Genomic DNA, 25,347 nt, shown 5'->3' with positions numbered 1-25,347 from the left:
ACTGATGTCTGTTGTTCTGTGGTATAGCATGGTGCCTCATAGTAAAAGTGTGGTTGAATGAAATTGTTTGCAATAAGACTTCAGGAAGATAAAGTACTGGGTCAGGAAAAGGAAGACAAGTGCAATTTTATAATGGAAGATAGGAAAACTAGAAAATATGCAAAGTCATATCATGAAAGATTTTAAGAAGGCGGAAGAGAAGGATGAGGTCAAAGATAAAAAGTTGTAGAATAAGATGGAGAAGAGAACAGACACACTTATTTTGCTTTACTTAATTAATTTTAATACCAATATAACCACATTGTTTTTCTCAGTGCTGTGCTACAGTAGGGGCTGGTTGCTTCTAGTAATGGGCTCAGCCTATTGGTGACCCTTTGGGTCCCTTGATCAATGTACTCAAGCTTATTAGAGTTTGACAGAAAATGTTAGGTAATTAAAGATTAGTCTTTATACATTGTGTGGCACTGATGAATTTATTACATTATGGGACAGTTTACCATCTTACAGGGAAAGTAGATTTAAAAATCAATTGAAATCATTGAATGCAGGTTTAATTAGACTTGATCTAAGTGCTACTTGGCATATATTACATTATGACAAGCAGATGAAATGACCAGTTGTGCTTGTAGATACATGCTGTATGTTGCTTCTTTCTGATGTTCACACATGTAAATTGGAAAGTAAACACATTCCTTTAGAACTTAATATAAAAATTGATTGCTAAAAACAAATTTAGGTTGCCATAATAAACTTGGTCTAATCCTCATCCATCCGTCTAAGACCAGAGCAGATAACTTGAATTTTATTTTATTTTAATCTTCCCCACCATCGATGCAGTCTCTCGAATTCAAAGCAGTTTTAAGGTTCAATCTTAAACTTAGAAATGGTGTCTAGTGGGGATTATTTTTCTCTTATCTAGAATCAAATTGAGGATTTTCCAGGGACCTACACAGTAAGTAGGAAAGGGAGACTCTAACAGTTTTGAGGTTTGCTTGTTTGTTGGGCAGACTGCCAACTAACAATAAATTTCTTGGCTATGGAGACTTACTTCTAGTACTGGTAAACGTGAATTGCTTCTCTGACCAAGTGATATGCCTTTCAAGTACTTTAAGGATCGGCCTGTGATTGTAACACTGGCAGAAGTTCGAGTTCCATTACTGTCACCAGGAGGTAACTACTTTCCTTAACTTTCTTCATCTGACTACTAATGATAATAATGACACTGAGATGAGCTTAAATTATGAATTCATAAGGCAGATTTTAAGAATCTCTTTATACTTTAGTAGGAAAAATTATTTTCTCCCTCTTTCTTTCATGCTATCTCTTCTTCCCTTGAACCCCCACTAGTTCTTGAAACAAATACTATGCTAATTTTTAAAGTTTGAGGTTTTAAGAGTGTTACAGACTGAATGTTTGTATCCCCCAAATGTATCTGTTGAGGCCCTAAACTCCACTGTGATGTTATTTGGAGATGGGGACTTTGGGAAGTAATTGGAGTTAGCCGAGGTCATGAGAGTGGGGCCCTCATGATGGGATTAGTGCCCTTATAAGAAGAGCCACCAGAGAGCTTGCTCTCTCCTTGCCATCTGAGGACACAGGGAGAAGACAGCCGTCTGCAAGTCAGGAGGAGGTTTCTCACCAGAATCTGACCTTGCTGGCACCCTGATCATGGGCTTCTAACCTCTAGATCTGTGAGAAATTAAGTTTCTGTTGATTAAGCCACCCAGACTATGGTATTTTATAACAGCCTGAGCAAAGAGTTATTAGATTCTGATAGAGTTCTTTGATTACACTTTAAAATCATATTCCTCTTACATTGACTGTGTTTTCTTATTGTTAGCAGTAAGAATTAAATTATAAAAGTTACCACCATTGCTGTGTATCTGTGATGAGCCACAGATACGCATCTCTGCTTCACGGGATGGAGTTAAAGTTGTCAAGAATAAGGCCTACTTCAAAAGATGCCAAGTGAACTTTAGAAGAAGGCGAGAGGGTAAAAACCGATTGGTATGCTTGGAAATGCTTACACATTTTACACAATTTACATATTTGAGTGTAAATACAGTACACTCAAATATGGGATGATAGTTCATGTAACCAGCAGAGAGATCACTTGTCAGATTGCTTATGCCTGTGTTGAAGAGGCTATGATAGTTGGTGCAGTTTATACTCATGAACTTACAAAATATAGTATGAAGGTACTTTGTATTTGGATTCAGTTCACACCTGAACTACCACTGGAAATAAAGTTTCTGGGGCCCTGAAGAGAGCTGTGGAAAGAAGCTTTTCCATCCCTCACAGAACCAAACGATTCCCTGGTTATGGTTCAGAAAACAAGGAATTCAAGGCTTAAGTACTTTGGAAGAACATCAGGGATCAAAACATTGCAGATTATATATGGAAGGAGATGGTGACGCTTACAGGAAGAAATTTACTCAGCACAAAAAGAAGGTAACTCCAGACACCGAAGAGATGTGCAAGGAAGTTCATGCTGCTGTATGAGAGAATCCAATCTATGAGAAGACACCTAAGAAAAAAGTTAAAAAGAAGAGGTGGAACTATCTCAAAATGTCTCTTGCTCAGAAGATCAGGTAGCTCAGAAAGCAAGTTTCCTCCAAGCTTTAGAGTGGGCTAGTGAGGGTTGAACCAAAACACCGCATTCCTATGAAGATTTTTCAGATAAGGACAATCAACTTATTGACGAAGAAGCTAAAAATAAATACATTGAAAAGTTACCACAATTTCATCTTTTGGTTTTCAGAAATAAATTTTTAAAAAATCAGGTGTGGACTTCTGGTTTCTACTGTTCTTTGACAAATATCAGCACTGCTGTTGACCTGTGAGCCTTTCACTTGACCTCTCTGGGCTTCAGTTTCTACAGAATGAATTGGCTGATACTAAACCTTACTTTCTGTTCTAAGCGCTCTCTGATTTTATTCAATCCTAATATTGAGATCCGAGGAATTTATCATAGAATAAAAGAGAAAATATCTGCATCCAAGGTTATTGAAAGCTGGTGAAATTTTTATTTGGTATACAAACTTCAATTCAGTTCTCAAATACTTACAAAAGGATATATAGCAAGCACTCCTGAACTGAAAATTTTAATCCCGTGACTTTTAATTTTTACTGTCTTTCTCCTTCCTGTTAGCACGTCAGCCTGCCAAATACCAAAATCCGTTTGTTTTCTTATATGGATTTTTTTTTGTGTGTGTGGTATGCGGGCCTCTCACTGTTGTGGCCTCTCCCGTTGCAGAACACAGGCTCTGGACGCGCAGGCTCAGCGGCCATGGCTCACGGGCCCAGCCGCTCCGCGGCATGTGGGATCTTCCCGGACCGGGGCACGCACCCGTGTTCCCTGCATTGGCAGGCGGACTCTCAACCACTGCGCCACCAGGGAAGCCCTATATGGATTTTTTTTAATGATGCAATAAAGACCTTTAATTACTAATAGATATATTTTCTTCTTATAATGGAATCTTAATGTTTTAAAAGGGAGATATTCAGAGAACGAGTAATTGCTTTCTCATGTACTTTATGCAGAGCTGGTATAGGACATTTGATTTATTCCTGCTGATCTTCAGAATCTATTTAACGTGAATAAAAGCAGTATACTGTTTCCATATAGCAGGTGTCTTGAACTTTGCATTAATTACTTTTCTTCCTTTTAACAACAAAAAAAAAGATCTGTAGAAATCTTTATTGTTCTATCTAGACTCCTTTAACAGTGAATCAGTCACATTTTGACCTCGAAAATAATTACCAGATGATTTAGTAATGCGTTATTAAGACTGTTAGCAGAACAAGTTAAAATCTGAAAATGGGAAATTTCAGGTCTTTAGAGTATTTTTAAATTACTGCTGCCCTGTCTGCCTGGCATATTTTGCCTAGCTAAACTGAGTTTCCTTATTGTAGCAATAACTATGACTCATTTTCCGGTGATTGGTGACCACGCAGGAACCCTGGATTCCTAGGTCATCTTTCATGCACATGGCCGCCCATCATTTTACCTGTTTGTCTACTCCCTCCTGTGGCCCTGGTGCCTTCTACTCCCTGACTCTATTCTGATCCTTGAGCTTCCTCCTCAACCCCATCCCCTATCCTCAGTCATTTCTCTTTGTTTAACTGGAAGGTGGCTGTCTCCCCTGCAGCCCTGTCAGGTGGTTACTCTTCATACCTACTATGGGATGAATAAGAAAACGGGAACCTTCGTCATACAGCCACAAGGAAATAAATTCCACTAACAACCTGAATGAGCTAGGAAGTAGATTCTCCCCTAGAGTTTCCACGTGGGAGTGTGGCTCAGCCTACATCTGGGCTTCAGTCCTGTGAGACCCTGAGTAGAGGACTTGGCCTGCCTTCTGATCTGCAGAAACTGTGAGATAGTAAATGGGTGGTATTGTAAGTTACTGGGCTTGTGGTCCTTCATTATGCAGCAATATAAAATTAATACATGGCTCTCTGGCTTAGTCTTTCTAGTCCTCTCTCCCCACCTGCCCAGCTTTAGCCACAACGGGGTCTTTGCTCTTCCTTGAATATGGGGACCGTGTTCCTCTGCAAGACCTTTGGACCATCTGCTTCTTCTGCCTGAAAAGACCTCCCCCTAAGAAAGATATATGGCTCACTTTTTTACCTCCTTTAGGTATTTGTTCAAATGGCATCATATTAGAGAAGTCTTTCCTAATGCATATACATACATATGTAGTCATTATATATATATGTAGACTATAAAGTAGAAGCCCCAGCCAGCATTCACCTACCTTGCTTAAGTTTTCTCCATGGAACTTATCGTATCTGTATCATTTTTTTGTTTACCATGAGAATTCAAGCTCCATGAGGACAGGGATTTTTGTGGTGTTCTCTGTTGTATTCTGGTACATGGAGCAGTGCTTCCAACATGGTAGGTGCTTAATACATGTTTGTAAGTGAATTCACATTTTCTGTTATTTTGACCTTATTATATTTCTCTGGAAATTTATAATTTTGGAGACTCTTTTTTTCATTAAAAATGTTGTCATGTTAAAGGAGAATGAAGAAAAAATATTTGAAAAACCACAAGATTTTATAACTTAATACCTGCAGAATTTAAAACAAATCTAAATGCAATTCAGCAGAAAAATCGAGGCCCTTAATAACTGTTTGGTTTCAGAGTACATTCCTCACTGTACAATTTAAAACTTAGTGAATTTCTTATCACACAGGTTTGAAATACATTATACTCCAAGGTTATGTTCATACACTGGATAACTTTGATTTTTCTTTAACTTTGATCTTTTAATGCTAGCTTTAAAAAAATCCCTTTGCATTATTTCCTACTATTAAGAAATTTACATAAAACCGAACGGCACAAAAAATCCAGCAAAAATATAAATAATTCAAAACTTCAATAGTAAATATAGACCCGTCACTAGTATTTGATACTAATTATTTAATAATTAAATCCGCTAATCCTCCATGCCTGTTATCTTTAGTAGAATGTTTTCATAGTGGCCTAGAATATTTTGATTTATTTTTTGACATTTGCAAACTATTCTTGTAAAGAGTTTCTACTGTCGGAGCGTGTCCATTTTTAGTAAGAAATAAATTTTTGCTTAGCTGTCTATCAAGACTGTTTATACTTGGTCTTAAAAATGTCCATATTTTTTGCTTTTAAAAATGTCAGCATTAAGTCGGGTTTCCCCAGCCATTTATGTATAACCTCCTATAATTCCTTTCTTGCTGCTATTCTCTTCCTCTTCCAACGGTCTCTGCTTAATATATATAGTGCTCTTTTCCTTTCAACATTTTTCTTTCTCTTAAAATTCAAACAATAAAATAGAATAGAATAAATTAACAAAAAGCCTTAGCAATAGTTTCTCTTGTAGGTCTAAACGTGAGTCAGTTCAGACTTGGGTGGCTAGTTGTTTTATCCCATGAATGAGTCATGGGCTTGGGAAATTCATTGCACCTCCTGCAAGAACATTTTTCTCTCCAATCTCTGATGAAATACCCTCCCCCCCCTTGTTCAGGTGGAACATGTTCCTCTCACATACGGCATTTCTATGTCAGCAGATATTTTGAAAGCATAAAGCGTGGGATAAATTGACACTTTGACTCTACCATTACAAATCAATGTTGCCAGCAGTTAGAAGGTTCTGTTCACATGGAAGGCAATAACCTTTCAGTCATTTGGTTTTGTATTCCCAGATTAAATAGTTTGTTATCCATTCATTATCCTCGAAAATGTCTATATCTTTTCTCATTTATTCTGTTTTGGAAATTACATTCAGTAAACATTGACTTTTTATTGCTGTGCAGTTCTGTGAATTTTAACACATGTATAGATTCTTGTAACCACCACTGCAGTCAGGATACAGATCTCTTCCATCTCCACAGAGAAACTCCCACCTGCTGCCCCTTTGATGAATGCCTCCACCCACACCGACGTCTGACACCCATGATGTGAGTTCTCCATCACCATAGAGAAATGCTTTTTGAAAAAGTCATTGAATCATTGATTGCATATCCTCCTGAGACTGGCTTCATTTATTCAGTCTAATGCCTTTGAACTTCATCAAGGTGCTGTGCATATCAATAACAGGTTTTTTTCTTTTTCAATTGCTGAGTTGTATTCCATGCTACCGTACCACAACATACTGTACCACAGTTTGTTGCACCATTCATGTGAAAGTATATTTTGGTTGTTTCCAGTTTAGAGTGATTATGAATGGAGCTGCTAAAATATTCCTGTGTAGGTTTCTCTGTGATCCTAAGTTTTCATTTCTTTAGGGTAAATACCCAGGATTGGAATTTCTGAGTCATATGGTAAGTGTGTGTTGAACTCTATCAGAAACTGCTGTGCTGTTTTCCCCACCAGCCGTGTATGAGAGTTTCAATGGCTCTGCATCCTCACCAGACATTGTAAAATATAGTGTGACATCTCATAATGCTTTTAATTTTCATTTCCCTAATGGACAGTGATGTTGAACAATTTTCCATGGTCTCTTTGTTATCTGCATATCCTCTTCTGAGACACATCTCTTCGACTTTGCCCTTTTATTTATTATGTTGTTCATTTTCTTGCTGTTGAGTTTTGAGGGCTCTTTATGTATTGGGGATGCAAGTTCTTTGTCAGAAACATGATTTGTAAATGTTTTCTTCCAGTCAGTAGCCTGTCTTTTCATTCGTTGTGTCTTTAACAAAGCAAAAGTTGTCAATTTTGATGAAGTTCAGTTTATCAATTTTTTTTCTTCTTCAGATCATGCTTTTGGTATCATATTTAAGCGCAGTTTGACGACGCCCAGTTCATGAAGACTTTTCTCCTATGGCTTCCTTTAAAATTTTTTATATTTTTATGTTTTACATTTAGGTCTATGTACCATTTTAACTTTTGTTTCAGTTGTGAAGTTTACGTAAAATTTCATTTTTTCCCCAAATGGATGTCTAATTGTTCCAGTACCATTTGTTGAAAGGACTACTCTTTTTCCATTTCATTGACTGTAACTTGTCAGAAGCAGTTGGCCATATTCTCTGTGTACTCTGTTTCATTTATCAATATATCTGTCCTTTTGTCAATACCACAGTTTTGATTACTGTAGATTTACAGCAAGTCTTAAAAATCAGTAGATGCAATTTCTCCATTCTTGTTCTTCTTTCTGAAAAGTACTTGGGCCATTCTGTTTACTCTGCCTTTCTTTATAACTTTTTGAATCAACTTGTCATTATGTACAAAAAATCTTGCTGAGATTTGAATTGGTATTGCCTTAAATCTATAGATCAATTTAGGAAAAATCGACATCTTTATAAACTTGAGGCTTCCAGTATATGAACACAGTATGTCTCACCATTTATTTAGATCTTTTTTGATTTCTTCCATCAACTCTTATAGTTTTCAGCATATAGATCTCGCACATTTTTGTTAGATCTATACCTAAGTACTTTGTTTTGGACTTACTATAAATGATAAATATAATTTTTTAAAAATTTCAGTTTCTAATTGCTACATATTTGTATGCTGACCATGTGTCTTGTGAAACTTTGTAGTTTCAATATCACTTCTGTTTTCAAAACTTTTGTAGTGTTATTCGTATCTGTTCTTCGACAGTCTGGGACCTGGGGGATGGTGTAGTCCATAGATTATTTCTCAGAGTATCTGATATGTGGTTTAGATCCATGCATGCACAGCTTGAGTTAAGCCCAGAAGTCCATGAACGACATTAAGAAGTCCCTTCCTGAGCTCCTTCCTCATTACACTCTCTCTGGCATATTCCCATTTCCTGTGGCTTCCCTGGAAGGAAAAGATCAAAAGACCCTTCATTCTGAAAGCTGGGGTTTGATTTTCCCTTCTCTGCCTTGCAGCTGCACCCTCTTCTGGGGCCAAGAGGTAGGAGAAGAGAGAGAGAAAAAGTAAAACGCATGCATCCCATGCCCTTGGGATCACAGCTCCAATCAGAGAGGAAACTTTCCCTTCCTCATAATTTTAGGCTTCTGCACTTCCTCTGAGCTGTCACTTTTGTTGCTGCCACCGCTGGATTGCTTGGGGCCTGAGACACAAGAGAGTGGAAAAAAGAAAAGTGATTTCATCATTCTTCTGAGTATCAGGAGACCTCTTTTCTGTTCTTTGAGCCAGAACCAGAGAGTTTCTCCTGGAGCTATCTTTGTCTATACCATGACGATCTCTGGGCTTAGGACTGTTTTGAGTCTAGATCATGAGATACGAGAGGAGAAAAAATGGTAAACTAATTGCTGGTTCAGTGGCATTTAAAATTCTAATCTTCCCCAGTATTCCCAGCAGTGTTTACTTTGAGTCCTCAAACAGCTGCTCTGTGCATTCTGTCCAGGTTTTATAGCTTCATCCAGTGGGTGCAAGAGGGTAGAGTAAGCTTCCTCTATCTTACTTGCAGCATCTTATCTCCCAAAGGGCAGATGATGGTGACCTGTTAACTTGAATGTAATTTTGGTTGCCTGTGAATCCAAGGACATTTACAAGATGCCAAGATGTTTTCTCACCTTGCTGTTGAGGTATATCTTACATTTAAAGAGATGGATATTTCTTACATTTCAAGAGATAGTTGAACTGTTTAAGGCGCTGGAAATGTCATCTAGCCCTGTGCCCAAGAAGAGGAGGGGAACTAACATTTGCAGTCTTTGCCCTATTTTAAATGTCTATTGCCCCCCCCAACCCCCGACCTGCCAAATTCGATAGGGGTGGCCATGTAACTGAGCTCTGGCCACTGGATCGTAGAGAGAGGAAAGCACACCGGTTCTGCGTCTGTCCAATAAGAGTTCCTCCATGCTTTTATCCCCTTCTGCTGTTTGGAGACCTTAGATGCCACAAGGTGAACATGGCAGAGCCTTCATCCGCCTGGTTCCTCAGATCACTGAATAGATGACCTACATTTGCAACCATAGTTAATTTGAAAGTTGCTAAGAAAGTAGATCTTAAAAGTTATCATCACAAGAAAAAAAATTTTTGTAACTGTGTATGGTGATAGATGTTAACTAGACTTATTGTGATGGTCATTTTGTAATATACACAAATATAGAATCACTGTGCTGTATACCCAAAACTAATATACTGCTATATGGCAATTATACTTCAGTAAAAATGTATATTTGAATAACAAAGAGATAGTTTATATTTTACATTTAGCATTGAATCTTTTCCAAATACAACTCACTACATACATATATATATATTTATGTATATTTAATAGAGTCATGAGGAGGGAAAGATTTCTTTAGCTTATTTGTATTGAGACAGTTACTCATATTTGGATAGTACTGTTTTCAGCAGTAAAGAGGAATCTACAAGCCAATTAGTCTGAAAAACTGGTAGTCCACGTATCTATGATGTGCTCTTGGAACTTTGTGTCCCGGATGGTATAACAGTTGTGCTCGTTACCATACACAAAAGCATTTTTTTTTTCTTGCCACGCTTGCAGGATCTTAGTTCCCTGAGCAGGGATTGAACCCAGTGGCGGCAGTGAGAGCGCAGCAGTGAGAGTGTGGCAGTGAGAGTCCTAACCACTGGACCGCCAGGCAGTTCCCACAAAAGCATTTTTATATTTAAACTTTAAGATCTTTTAATTTTGGACACATAAATCTTGTGAGATAAGTAGAATGGTTTACTACCTTCATATTTAATAGCTCGTAAATCTTAATAGAGGCTGAATTGCCCTCTCATGATCACCTAGTTGTTTACTCTGAAGAGCCAACACCGTAACCAAGGACTTTTGTTACTCAGTGTTCGCTGTGCTTTCCACTAAACCATGCTCCATTATTTACTGGTGTGTGATGACATGGATCTGTTTGATCCAAAAATACTGAGCTGTCCATAACCCCGGCCAAGTCTTAAAAGACAGTCTACACTTCAAACTCTCTTGGTAGGCATTAGGCAATGTCTAAGGAATTTTGACAGAGAAAATAAAATACACTAGTGATAGCAGGTCTTAAGAAGGAAATCTGACATGGATGGGATGGAAGAGAAAGATTCTGGAAGATGGGAAGTAGGTTCTTCAAGTGTAATGAAAGAAAGTTGGTGAAACTAATTGGGATGTTATCACTGGGAAGGGACACATGTAAGGGGCATTATACAGGAAGAATCAGTAGGGCTTGATGACTTATTGAATGGTAGGGACGAGGCACTGGTAGAGATGGAATATTCTGTGGTTTTGGTCTTTGGAGAATGATATGCTACTGATGTGAGCTGGGGTTTGGGAAAAGGACTAGTTAGGTTTCAAGCTTATAGAATGTACAATTATATCAGGATGACAGGAATTTGGAGTTCTGGAATAGGAAATCAGGTCAGAGTAGGAAATGTAGGTTTGTGGTAGATCCTCAAAGATGAGACAATTGAATCCCATAATAATGGATAGAGTTTCTGAAGACAAGTTTATAATGAGAAAAGAGGAGAAAACAAAGGACTAAAGCTTCGAGTGTGTAAGTTATAATATTGAGAACTACTGAAAAGTTTTATTTGAATATTGGTTTGAAAGTATCCTATGGCTTCTGAAATTTTTGAAGTTCAGCCAGAATAGAGGTGTGTTCAGGCATTCATACTTAAGTAGAACTCTCACTTCTCTGAGGCCAAAGTAAATCTAGCACTGCCAGGTAAATGTATTCACCAGTAAGAGTCAGAATGCACTTAGTTAGTTAGTTAGTGGCACTTGTTTACTTATGGCCTTTGCTTATATTTCTGTCCAGGTGAGATTTTCACTTCCCAGTTACATGTCTAGACGGGTTAAATGCCAGGCATGTCTCCCAGACGATGATCCCGGTGCCTAGTCCCAAGACTACTTTATATTCACAAAGCCTGACAGTGCTAATGATGATTTTCTGCTGGATGTTTACAGAGTCATTTGTATCTCTGTGGCATTTCCAAAATAGAGGAGGTATTTACATGTTGCTCTCTAACCTTTCCATAGGATTTTTTTTTCTTTTTGCTCTACTAAGGATGGTACAGTAGGTGGTGAAGAAGTTTAGAGGAAAAGTGTCATTAAATTGTCTTTTGTGGGCTTCCCTGGTGGCGCAGTGGTTGAGAGTCCGCCTACCGATGCAGGGGACACGGGTTCGTGCCCAGGTCCGGGAAGAGCCCACATGCCGCTGAGCGTCTGGGCCCGTGAGCCATGGCCGCTGAGCCTGCGCGTCTGGAGCCTGTGCTCCACAGCGGGAGAGGCCACAACAGTGAGAGGCCCGCATACCGCAAGAAAAAAAAAAAAATTGTCTTTTGTTAGAAGACTGTTTCACATCCCTTTTCCTTCAGTCTTCTAAAATGTTTGTAAGTTTTAGCATGTGAAATTGAATATTTCATTAGGAAGCATTAGGGGAGTTATTTTATTTTTTTTTTAAGATTTTTTTTTGATGTGGACCATTTTTAAAGTCTTTATTGAATTTGTTACAATATTGTTCCTGTTTTATGTTTTTGGTGTTTTGGCCGCAAGGCATGTGGGATCTTAGCTCCCCGACCAGGGATCGAACCTCATCCCCTGCATTGGAAGGCAAAGTGTTAACCACTGGATCACCAGGGAAGTCCCAGGGGAGTTATTTTAAAGGAAGGTTTTAAAGAAACTTAATCACTAATGTATTATGAAAAACTAAGTGATGCTGAAAGTGATGAAAAACTAAGTGATAAGGAAGTGTAGATTTGCGTTGCTGAAGTTTTCCCTTTCTCTGCCTTCCATCTTGTTGGCATGGTTAAATATTTAAGTGTATCTGCTGAGGGAAATAGGAGCTTGATGTTGTGATTGAAATAATGTGGCTGCCATGAACTATTCATCTTTTACTTCTCTTATAGCTCTCTATATTAAGCAGTGGTAATGACCTGGCAAGAGAGTGAAATGACATAGGTTTTTTTTCTTCTTCCTATAGATTGAGATAGTCATTTATTACTGCAGCCTGTTCTTACTGCCATATAAATTGCTAGGAAAGTGTACGAAGACCTCTTTTGTTTCTTAGTTCAGTCAAATTTGTATCCTTGTGAAAGCGCCAAGTTGCAGTGCCATAATGACAGTAAAATATATACGTCTACAGTGGATACTATATGGAAGACTAGCCCTTGTATTTGACTGTAAGTGTTAAAGTTACTTTCTAGGTTTGGCATGCATTTTGTTTGCTTCATTTGTTTTGGGGAGAGGTTGGAGGGGAAGGTGGGGAGCGAGGAGAAGAGGCTAGGATGTGCCCAAGATTTTCCCCAAGGCTGTATCAGCCCATAATAGTCTATGATGAGATCAACTGATGGATTCCAACCATGTCAGAGCACGAAGCTTGAGTGCTAATATGATAACTGTCAAAGACCAACTCTTTGTTTTGCAGCAACAGAAACTGAAATCCAGGGAACTAAAGCAATATGTTGTTGATCACATAGCTAGTGAGTTGCTGAGCTGGATGGAGTATTGGTTTTTTGACTCCTAGCCTAGAAGTCTCTTCAATATATCTCCCATGCAGAGAGGATGAATTTCTATTAGATAAAAGTTAGTGCAATTTTGGTGATGAATAATGGTTAAGCAATTAGTAGTAGCCTCCTGAACTTGATGGGTGATTAATTGAAAGCATCATTAATCACTTAGGAATGATTTTTTTCTAAATTTTTTTGAAATCACCTTTGAAACAGCCTTTGGAAACATGAAATAGGTATTTCAGTTGTGACTGTCCTGATTGAAGAGAAGTGTTGAATATCCATGCTCTGTGGGTTGTCAGTTGTTACAGAATAAATAGGAAATGGCTTCTACATTTCACATTGCAGTTCACTGACAGGATGACCCATGATTTTGGGTGTCTTGTGTTTAGTTCTTAAGTTTATAACCTGAATTCCCCATTCTGTCTCCCACAAATCTCAGGGGAAGAAGCATGATTTAGGGTACTCAGAGATTCTTATCCAAAATGGTTAGTGAAAAAAAAAGGTTTAGAATCTCTCTAGTGTCCCTATATCTAATGTGACACAGAGGCACAGTGAGCAAATGCTTTTAGGAAGGATGGCACTGATAGACCTGCTCAACGTAGGGTTCCCACGAACGTTCAATTTGTAAAAAACAAACACAATATCGGTGAAGCTCCAAAAAAGCAAAGCACAATAAAATAAACAAGATATGCCTGTATTTAAAAAGCAGCCAGAAGCTTTTTTAAAGGGAATAAATACAGCTTCGAGTTCGGAAGCTTACTCCCATACTCCCATGGTGCATTGCTTCTTCATCTGCCTTTGGCACTTCGAAAGGTTCACTTTGTATTGTACCTGGTTATAAACTTGTGTGCTTTGCACTTCTAGGAATGTAAGCTTTATAACATCATCTGTCATTACTAAGTCTTTGTACCTCTAATGAGCACTTAATCACTCTTGAAATGCATGTGTCCTGAAATCCTATAATCTTTTACTATAGTCTTAGATGCCCATTTTAGTAAAATTTCTAAAGAGAATTGAATGAAATGTAATACATTAATGACAATAGCAATTCTGTTGATACTGCTACTACTACTACTACTGGGATGAAGCGGGGGTAGGAAGAAGCACTTATTTTGTGTAAGTCATTGTGCTGAGAACTTGACATAAATTGTGTCACAATGTAATCCTTCAAACAAAATTATCATCTCCATTTTACAAAGTTTCACATGGCTAAGTGTCTTGTCCAAGGTCATGAAGCTAGCAGATAACTCAAACTCCTGAGTTCACACTTTTAACTGTTATTGCATGTGTTGGTTTATTACCCAGTCCTGGGAGAGGGTGTGATAAATCTATCCTCTCATTCAAATCATTATGACATTATTTGGTTCAGTCAAGGAAAAAATTTGAAACATTAAACCTAAGCTTTGTATACCTAGAAATTAAGCTCAGTTTGCTCCAGCCAAAATTTTAAACAATGCCTATGAGAAAAAAAAGGTGTCTTTAATTGTTATTGAGTATCAGTTTGGGGGAAAAAGAAGTCTGCAAATATCTAGAAAAACCTGTGAGTAGAACCAGGGCTTTTATTAAAATATCTATTTCACTATCGGGTACTAAAGAATTGTACAGAGATATGTCAAATCATGATTTATGACAAGTTATTATGTCATTTTCAAGTAGGAAAATGGTATAATTAATTGTTAAAATCATCCCAGAATTGAAGCTAATGTAGTTTTTTACAAAATCGTAGATTATACTGTCATCTGTATACACATCTTCTTTGTAATGAATGCTTAAGTTTTCTGTTAATTTAAAATAATTGAGTCAATATTATGATTTACACTGACTGAAAAATCACCAAGAAGCATTTTATTTTATATTTTAGTAAGAACCTTAATATACTATTTAGGCAAACCACTTGTATTTTTCTATGTACATAATCTTTATTTTATTACATTATGACATTAGCTATGTATATGTCACCAGAGTTTTTCTATTTCGGTTTTGTTAAAATCATAATTCAAAAGATGTGTTTAAATTTGTACTTTATATATTTTGAGAAAAATCTTCCTATGATCTGGTAACAATTGGGTTTCCTTTTCGCCTAACTTATTGTTTTAATTAGCATTTTAGTAAACTACTTATACTAATTTTCCTATTCCTGTTTTCTGACACCTCCAGTAATAAAATAGTGACATTTTGAAGGAATTGGTTGAAAGACACCGTTCGTATTCAGATTAAAGTTAAACACAAATTTAAAAAATGAAGCAACTGACAAAGGATTAATCTCCAAAATTTACAAGCAGCTCATGCAGCTCAATATCAAAAAAACAAACAACCCAATCCAAAAATGGGCAGAAGACCTAAATAGACATTTCTCCAAAGAAGATATACAGATTGCCAACAAACACATGAAAGGATGCTCAACATCACCAATCATTAGAGAAATGCAAATGAAAACTACAGTGAGTTATCACCCCATACCAATAAGAATGGCCATCACCAAAAATTCTACAAACGATAAATGCTGGAGAGGGTGTGGAGAAAAGGGAATCCTCTTGCACTATTGGTGGGGATGTAAATTGATACAGCCACTATGGAGAACAGTATGGAGTTTCCTTAAAAAGCTAAAAATAGAACTACCATACGACCCAGCAATTCCACTGCTGGGCATATACTCTGAGAAAACCATAATTCAAAAAGAGTCATGTACCACAATGTTCATTGCAGCACTATTTACAATAACCAGAACATGGAAGCAACCTAAGTGTCCATCGACAGATAAATAGATAAAGAAGATGTGGCACATATATACAATGGAATATTACTCAGCCATAAAAGGAAACGAAATTGAGTTATTTGTAGTGAGGTGGATGGACCTACAGTCTGTCATACAGAGTGAAGTTAAGTCAGAAGGAGAAAAACAAATACCGTATGCTAACACATATATATGGAATCTAAAGAAAAAAAAAGAAAAAAAATTGTTATAAAGAACTTAGGGGCAGGACAGGAATAAAGACGCAGACGTGGAGAATGGACTTGAGGATATGGGGAGGGGGTAGGGTACGCTGGGACGAAGTGAGAGAGTGGCATGGACTTATATATACTACCCAATGTAAAATAGATAGCTAGTGGGAAGCAGCCGCATAGCACAGGGAGATCAGCTCGGTGCTCTGTGACCACCTAGAGGGGTGGGATAGGGAGGGTGGGAGGGAGGGAGACACAAGAGGGAGGGGATATGGGGATATATGTATATGTATAGCTGATTGACTTTGTTATAATGCAGAAACTAACACACTGTTGTAAAGCAATTATACTCCAATAAAGGTGTTAAAAAAAAAAACAAAGTTGGGGAAGGGCCCGTGGATGGATGAAACAAGAAAGGCAGAATGCTGGGAATTGTTGAAGGTGGGTGGTGACGGGTATGTGGAGATTCAGTGTACTCACCTCTACTTTGATGTGTGTTTGGAAATTTCCATAATAAAAAATTTTTTTTCAAAAAGAAAATAAAATGACTAAAGAAAAAATGACTAAAGAAAATGAAGTGTCGCTTGGTCAATTAGGCTTAGATATAGGTTACAGCAACACCCCATACCAATGGGTGACTTGCTACCTATCTTAAAAAAAGGTGCAAGGGAAGAATATCATTATGTATTACCGTGTTCCCATGACATGATGCCAACATTTACTCTGTATATTTTCTTGCCCAGAAAAGAAAATTTGAGAATCTTAAAGGATGGTGGTTGTTAATTTTATTTGGGGTTTTCTTTATTATTGTCTGCCATAAAGTTTGTATGTTGATGACAGTGATGCTGAGGAAAATCTTAATAATAAAATTTTCATCATCATTGAGTGGAGAAGAGTTGTTCAGTGACCAACAGACTTAAAGGAGATAAAAACCTGGGTTTCTGGCTTTGCCAGTTTGTTTCCATGGATGAGTCTTTCTATCTTCATGAATCTCAGTTTCTTTATCTGAAAAAGTAATGGGTCATCCTGAATGATCTCAGTGGTTAATTTCTGTCTTCATGTACTGTGATTTTCTGATGTTTGCTGGGAGAGAATCTTCTTTACCTGATCTCTGAGAAAGAAAAATGAAAAGGCACAAAATCGGATGTTATAGCCGATGGCCGGGTCATAGAGGAATATAGGGTTATTTGTACTCTCTTCTGTTTTATTCAGCTGTAGTTTCTGTAATAGACGAGCACAATATCCCATGTGATTGGTATAGAGGAGCCATGGCTGATGCCATTGTAGGGACAAGGGGTTACCAAACAGGGCATGGATCCATGATCTTGGCAGCTACTCCTGAGAGCCGTGAGATGGTTTAACCTTCATGAGGTAGCTTCGTGCACTTACCACACCAATTCGTGATTCTAGTAACGGGTTTCAATGTATTTTAAGCAGATTTGTTTATTACAACCAACGCAAGTAAAGAGCGGTGTTAGTGGTTTTCAGAAACAAACGTGTTTGGACATTCTTTCAGGGAAGAGATGATTCTTACCTTTCCGCTTCCTTTATTTTTGATTGCAGAACTTCAGATGGTGGCAAGGTTGTTGGCACCATACAAGTCAGTGTCGTGAAGATGGGGGAGATTGAGGATGGGGAAGCCGACCACATCACGACAGATGTGCAGGGACAAAAGGTAGGGTCCCAGTCAGCTCACTGCACAGATTAAATTAGAAACGATCAGCTTTGCCAGCTGCCTGGATCGCCACTACCTCTGTGGGGTATGAAATCTCATTATTCCAGAGCTAAATGAAAAATCAGCTTTGGAATGGGAGTACCGTAAGTGTGTCTCATCCTCGTAACCCGACAGCCTATTTGCATGGAACTGTGCAAAGCCATGCACCATTCAAAACACCATTCTCTTTGTAGCTGGCTCCCATGTGGACACAACCTCTTCTCAGTTCGAAAAAAAGTATTGATCACTGTTGCATCCTGCCATAATTAACCCCATGTGAGATGCACAGAAGATTCTGGAAGGTCTATTGCCAAAAGTAACCACTTCTCTGCTCTCGAAATTCTCTTTGGAAAGAGATGCAGTTTGAATTTGGATTTCGTTTTTATGTGAAGGAGGACAGATTTAACAACTTTGTGCCTTGTGAAATTGCAGAGACAGAAGCAGGAAGTAGTAAACGGTGGAGGGGGAGCTCTGCTTGAGGAGCAATGCCAGCTGAGAGCGAAGCAGCTTCCTTGAAGGCCAGGATAAAACCCCCAGTATTATCAATATCCAGGGCTTTTACTTGTTTTCTACTTTCTTTTCTTTAAGAGAGAGACTTGATATAAGTATTAGTCTAAAGTTCTGTCTTAGGAATGTGATTGCCTGTTTTACTGAGACGCAGGGGACAGATTTACGAACCGCTAATAGCTTTTTTTTCCCCCCAGGGAAATGAATTTGTTTGTGTACTAGAATGCCTACCTTTTCATAAATGAGCATTTTTTTAATGACAAGGTCTGTTGTGACCTATTTTCTGGCTTAGTGCTGCTTATCTGGGAGCATATTTTAATTTCTGGTACATCTACATGGGAGACGGTGCAGTGCTTATCTAACACTTAACAAATCATTAACTTTACCAAAATAAATAAAATCTAAACTGCCTTTCAAAAAAATATTGTTCTTGCCCAGCATAGGCTAGGGTCTTACCGCATCCCCAAGCCTCATTCTTCTCTGTTCCCTACTATCCCTCGGAATAAAATCCAGGTCACGAACACATTCCAGGAGGACCAGTGTTTGAGTGAGGTTGCTTGCAAATGTCAGGGCCATGGTGACGTCACGCAGCAGAGCGTTTTAGGATGTGTGTATTTAAGATTCTTGCCTCGTGGATGGCTCTGTCCTTCAACCCTTGTTAGCTCTGGAGTTCTACGTAAGACTCCTGTTAGTCACCACCACGTGGATGCTTATACTACGAAGATTAAGGAGGGAGGATCTGTAAGCTAAGAAGGTGGGGAGGGTGTGGGAGACGAGACGGGGACAGAATGAACTAAGCGCATGCGCTGGGAGACCAGGAGCTAAAACACTTCCCATCTCAAAGCAGGCCTGCTTTCCCTGTTCCCAATCTATTACCAGCCACCTCTCTATTTTTCTCAAAGCTGGCTCACCCCTTGACTCCTTTACAACGTTGCTATTATGGGGTAGCACAAATTGAATCATATTCTTTTCATAAATGGAGAACTTGACACCCAGGAATATGCCCCACCAAAGTCGTACATAATGTTTCTGACTTAGTAATGTGAACTTAAAAATAAAGACTTAACTGAGCTGTTCTAGAAATAGGAGGTGGTAGTGTCAGCAAGTACCTTGTAGGAGTCATAAGTGTACTAAAATGGTAAACTCCTAAAGCAGTGTTGGTTTTAGCTCTGTCCTATCTGGATTCTTAGTAAACCTTGACCTCTTGTGAAGTGTTTCATAGAGTTACTTATAAACCCTACTGGCAATCCCTAGGAATAGTCAGGAAGCACATGTAATAAGGTCCACTATGCATGATGTTTCGAAGAGTTATGTGGAAATAACTTTATCTTGGTGTTTTTCGAAGTGTGGTCAGAATCATCAGAGGTGTTTGTTAGAAATTCAAATGTGGGGACCCTTTTGCAGATCTGCTAAATCAGAATCTCTACGAAGTGTATTAACACAGTCTGTTGCTAATAGTGATTTAAGTCCTGACGTTAGTCAATGGCCGAAATATCTGAAAAGGCAAAGTAACTGAAATGGAGGTTATCCCTAAAACAGCATCCCTCTCACTGGTTTGTGTGAATGGGGGAGAAAGAAATGGAACTACTCTTAAAACCATAGTCATGTATTGAGTGACACGGGCTCTCTCTCATTTATAAGGAGCAGCTAAAAGATTCATACCTATGTTTATCAGCTTGGGCTGTCATAATAAAATACCATAGACTTAAACAATGGAAATTTATTTTCTCACAGCTCTGAAAGGCTACGAAGTCCCAGATCATGGTGTCAGATGATTCAGTTCCTAGTGAATGATCTCTTCCTGGCTTCCAGATTTCTTGCTGTGTCCTCACAAGGCTTTTCCTTGGCACAGATGCACAGAGAGAGAGAGGGAGAGAGAGAGTGAACTCTGGTGTCTTCTCCTCTTCTTGTAAAGGACACCAGCCCTAGCATTAGGGTCCTACTCTTATGACCTCATTTAACCTTAATTACCTCCGTAAACGTCCTATCTCCAAATACAGTTATGTGGGACATTGGGACTTCAACACATGATTCTGAGGAACACAATTCAGTTCATAACGATACCCCGATACAAAATATTACATTTTAATCTTGACTCTTACATTACCTCCAGAGCATGGAATAAAATATAAATGAGGGCTTCCCTGGTGGCACAGCAGTTGAGAATCTGCCTGCTAATGCAGGGGACACGGGTTCGAGAAGATCCCACATGCCACAGAGCAGCTAGGCCCGTGAGCCACAACTACTGAGCCTGCGCGTCTGGAGCCTATGTTCTGCAACAGGAGAGGCCATGACAGTGAGAGGCCCGCACACCATGATGAAGAGTGGCCCCCGCTTGCCACAACTAGAGAAAACACTCGCACAGAAATGAAGACCCAACACAGCCAAAAAAAAAATTAATTAATAAAAATAAATTAAAAGAAGCCTCAACATTTAAAAAAAAAATGACAAAGGAAAAAACATTTAAAAAAATATAAATGAAAATCCAAACTCTTTCCTCTCATGTACATTCACTTATTTGTTTCCTAAAACCATATTATTATGTATTTTTTATCAAGGGAAGATCGTACAGAGGGTCATTCACCATATTATACTGGTTCAAAGTTCTATTTCATACATACATACATAGAAATAGAGCACAGCATGTTAAAATCACGTAGAAAGAAAGAAAAATTCACAAAAACCTACGAACATCGTCCTTTTACAAAGCTAACATCTTAGGTGAAATATCACATTAGGTATAACAAACTTTTTGTTTTTAAATTTGGGGTCATCTTTGACTCCTTTCTTCCTCTCATACCTACAGTCAGTATGTCAGCAAATCCTGTTGATTTTGACTTCTGAATAAATCTAGAACCCAGCAACTCGTGAGCCCTTCACTGTAAACAACATTGTCTATCACCTAGATTTTTGCAGTCGTCTCTTAAACGTCTCCCTGACTCCCTCCATCCTCCTTCCCTGACCTCCCCTGCCACCATCATAGTCCGTTATCAGCACAGCACTTAGTAAAATGTAATGCGGAAGTTGTCATTCCTCCAGTGGCCTCTCATCTTCCTGAAAGTATAATACTGAAAGTATTCAATCTACCTGTGAAGCATTTTTCCCAGTAACTGTGCTTCACTCCCTCACTTCCTCTGATCTTTCTACAAAATCACTTTCTCACCGAAGGCTTCTCTGCCACCATATCTAAAACTGCAATGCCTACCCAAAACTCTGTCTCTCTTCTCTGCATTATTTTTGTCTTAGTACTTATCACTATCCAACATTATATATCTTTTTAGTTTATCTCATATATTGTTTATTTCCCTCATTAGAATTAAACTTCCTGAGGGCAAGATATTTGTCTATTTTTTCCTCTCTTTTACTCTCAGCTCCCAGAACAGAGCCTGACACGAAAAAAATGAATGAGTGAATAAATGAAGTCAATTTTACTTTGAAGAAATTAAATCCAAAATTGTCTCCTAGAAGGGAAAATATTTGGCTACCTATAGCACTGTACAAACTGACCGGTCAATAAATAAAGCATGTAGTAAGGATGTAGTGAAGAGTGTAGGATTATGAAGGAAAGAAGAAGAAATTAAATTTTTAAAAACCTTTGAAATAAGTAGTCAAGAAAAAATGCTACTGAGGAAAGGAGAACCAGGAAACAAAATCATCAAGTGAGGTGACAGATGAGAAAACTCATGTTAAGTAAAAGCCAACAGGATCAACTGAGAGAGCCCAGTTCACCACTTTGCCTGCCCCAGAGATGCCTGGGCTTCTTGTTAGGGCAGGAGGGTTAGCAATCCTCTGGTGAGACTGGTTAAACCCAGCTCCTGCCTTGTCTTCCCCTTTTGTTTAATGTCTATATTATATTTGAACGTTGCAGAGTATTAATGATCAAAGTGGTAGTGATTTCTTCAAAAAGAAGGAAAATGCCTTACTTATTTATGACCATGGCAGAAATGGTATAAGTGGAGTAATAATGTCTCCCTTTGACTATTAACCTAACCCAGCTAGTCTTTTGATGACCTGCTGCCCTTAGGTTATTTTGACCCCATACTTAGGAGAGGTGTTCTAAGTGGACTTTCATCAGACTTAATGAGGGAAAAACTAGAGTCCTTGTGTAGCTAAGGACCAGTCTCAAAAGGTTTCCTCCCTTTATCTACCCTAAATATAAAAGCTGAAAATTATATAACAGGCCCTACTTATCTTTATAGAATATTAAAAGGCATATAATATTCATCATTCATTCATCAAACAATACTACATTTTATGTTCTAGGCATTGGACTAGTTTCTGCGTATTCAGCAATGAACCAAATAGACACGGATGCCACCTTCTGGGGAAGTAACAGTAAAAAAGAAAGTAATATACTGTTGATCAGATGGTGCTGTGTTCTATAGGAAAAATAAGACAGAGTGCAAGGACTAGGGAGTGCTGGGCTGTGGCCTTCTTAAACTGGATGGTCAAGGATAGATTCACTGATAATGTGATATTTGAGCTGAAACGTGCAAGAAAGAAGGGAACAAGACATGGATATCTGAAAGGAATAGGAATTGTAGACAGAGTGAAGAGCAAGAGCAAAGGTCTTGAGGAGACAAGATGCTTGTGGTGTTGAAGGAGCAGCAAGGAGGCCAGTGTGCTTGGAACTGAGGGGTCAAGGAGCAGAGTGGTAGGAGTTGAGGACAGAGGTTCATGGGGCAGGGAAGACCAACCCCCATGAAGTTGTTAGACTCTGGGCTATGTGTAAAGACAGTTGAGGAGCTGTGAGTATAGGTATGAAATCTGATTCACGTTTAAGAGGACTGTTCCGGCTGCTGTGTTGACTAGGGCCTGAAAGGAGGCAAGGACAGAAGAATGGAGTCTGATTTTTGTGAAGATTCAGGGGAGAAGTGCAGATGAGCTGGATCAGGGTGTGACTGATGGAGAAAGTGAGACGTGGCCAGACTCCAGGGGGAAAGGCTAGCAAAAAATAGAATTACCATTTTCTCAGAAACAAATGGACATTTCTCCAAAGTAGACACACAGATGGCCAACAAACACATGAAAAGATACTCAATCACTAACCATTAGAGAAATGCAAATCAAAACCACAATGAGGTATCACCTCACACCTGTCAGAATCACCATCATCAAAAAATCTACAAACAAAAAATGCTGGAGAAGGTGTGGAGAAAAGGGAACCCTCTTGCACTGCTGGTGGGAATGCAAATAGATACAGCCACTAGGCAGAACAGTATGGAGGTTCCTTAAAAAACTAAAAATAGAACTACCATATGACCCAGCAATCCCATTACTGGGCATATACCCTGAGAAAACCATAATTCAAAAAGAGTCATGTACCACAATGTTCATTGTGGCTCTATTTAAAATAGCCAGAACGTGGAAGCAACCTAAGTGTCCATCAACAGATGAATGGATAAAGAAGATGTGGCACATATATACAATGGAATATTACTCAGCCATAAAAAGAAACTAAATTGAGCTATTTGTAATGAGCTGGATGGACCTAGAGTCTGTCATACAGAGTGAAGTTAAGTCAGAAAGAGAAAAACAAATACCATATGCTAACGGACATATATGGAATCTAAAAAAACGATACTGATGAATCTAGTGGCAGGGCAGGAATAAAGATGCAGACATAGAGAATGGACTTGAGGACACAGAAGGGGAAGGGGAAGCTGGGATGAAGTGATAGAGTAGCATCGACATATATACACTACCAAATGTGAAATAGATAGCTAGTGGGAAGCAGCCGCATAGCACAGGGAGATCAGCTCGGTGCTCTGTGACCACCTAGAGGGGTGGGATAGGGAGGGTGGGAGGGAGGCTCAAGAGGGAGGGGATATGGGGATATATGTATACGTATAGCTGATTCACTTTGTTATACAGCAGAAACTAACACAACATTGTAAAGCAGTTATACTCCAATGAAGATATATATATATATATATATATATATATATATATATATATATATATATATATATATATATATATATATATATATATATAAAACAACACTGAGAGTAGCAGTTGGAGGAAGACAGGAGATTTTGAGATGTTACATTTGACATTCCTCTTAGACATCCAAGTATGGATATACCTAAGCAGTTGGAGCTTCAAGTCAGAATTCAGGTGAGATGTCCAAGCTAGAATTATATATTTGTGAGTCATCAAATGATATTTGGATGGTACTTAAACCATGAGACTGAATGAGATCACAAAAGCATAGCAATTCTCATATTTTACACTCTTCAAATTTATATTTATGTGGATTTTATCTATTGATATTTACTGTATTAGAGATTTTGCTTATTTGGATTATATCCATAGACATTTATCATCTTAGAAACTCAAACACGAAATGTTTAAAACAGAAGAGTACATAAGCACACATACCGTTAACTGTCAAATGATTGTGTCATATAGCTTCTAGAGAATTCTACCGTATGCTTGTAAGAGAGAGGGGAACAGACAGGAATTCCCTGACGGTCCAGTGGTTAGGACTCTACACTTTCACTTCCAAGGGCCTGGGTTCAATCCCTGGTCGGGAACCTAAGATCCCCCAAGCCATGCGCTGCCCCCCCAAAGAAAAAGAGAAGGAAACAGACAAACAATATTTTAGTATTAATATGAAAATAAAGTTGTCTTCGCCCTGTGCTAGATGCTACTAAGGGTGCAAAGGCAGAAGTTATCAGGGACTTCCAGGAGACTCCAGACCAAACTTTGAAAAGTGTGATTGATGGAATAAATCAACAGATGTGAAAGTACTTGGCCATGAAGTGTTGGTCTTGATGGATTCATACAGAGCTTTATGATTATTGTTCATACAGTATTGCTAATTTTCTAGCTCAGTGCATGGCAAATTGATATGTTAGCTGAGAGTCAAAATCATTTAGCTCCAAGAATTTTACCTATCATATGTTTCGTCTGCTTGGCCACACTTACCATCAAATGACACTTTTTAAACTATTAATCAAGATCAATAGGCTTATGGCGCTACATCTGGTACCAGAAGCACGTGATGTTTGTTATTCCTGCTCAGAATCGCAAATGTAAAGTTATTACATTGAGCGCGCACACCGTGTAAGTGTGTAATGCTGCGAATATCCACCATAATAATAGCAATGAACAGTAGAAATAGTGGAACCTTCTTAAGCACAGATTCCACATCAGTTCCATCTTTGCATTCTCTGTAGCAACCAGCACGGTGCAAAAAGATTCTAAGGTCAATGTAAAAAAACGTACAAAAAATAAAATAAAAATGGCCTAAGGAAATAAGAAATAAGGTTCTTGGCTTTGAAAACTTTCAATCAAAATA

The 25,347-nt window shown here is 38.4% G+C and overlaps 1 protein-coding gene and 1 pseudogene across 7 annotated transcripts in view; both read left to right on the top strand.

Moving 5' to 3' along the window:
- INPP4B (inositol polyphosphate-4-phosphatase type II B) overlaps window positions 1–25,347 on the top strand; it is a 353,066-nt gene that overhangs the window by 127,891 nt on the left and 199,828 nt on the right. For 5 of the 7 annotated variants that reach the window (XM_065877996.1, XM_065877994.1, XM_065877993.1 and 2 more), the window contains exon 7: window positions 17,384–17,495. In XM_065877996.1, coding sequence (XP_065734068.1) covers window positions 17,384–17,495 — 112 coding nt within the window. Of the gene's footprint in view, window positions 1–17,383; window positions 17,496–25,347 lie in introns of those variants that run through there. The other 2 variants (XM_065877998.1, XM_065877997.1) reach the window with 1 other exon arrangement.
- LOC136123714 (large ribosomal subunit protein uL18 pseudogene) lies at window positions 1,933–2,645 on the top strand (annotated as a pseudogene).

This window comes from Phocoena phocoena, chromosome 5, assembly GCF_963924675.1.
Source record: "Phocoena phocoena chromosome 5, mPhoPho1.1, whole genome shotgun sequence".
NCBI lineage: Eukaryota > Metazoa > Chordata > Mammalia > Artiodactyla > Phocoenidae > Phocoena > Phocoena phocoena.
Note: the sequence above shows the minus strand (reverse complement) of the source record. Positions and strands in the feature narration are given on the sequence as shown.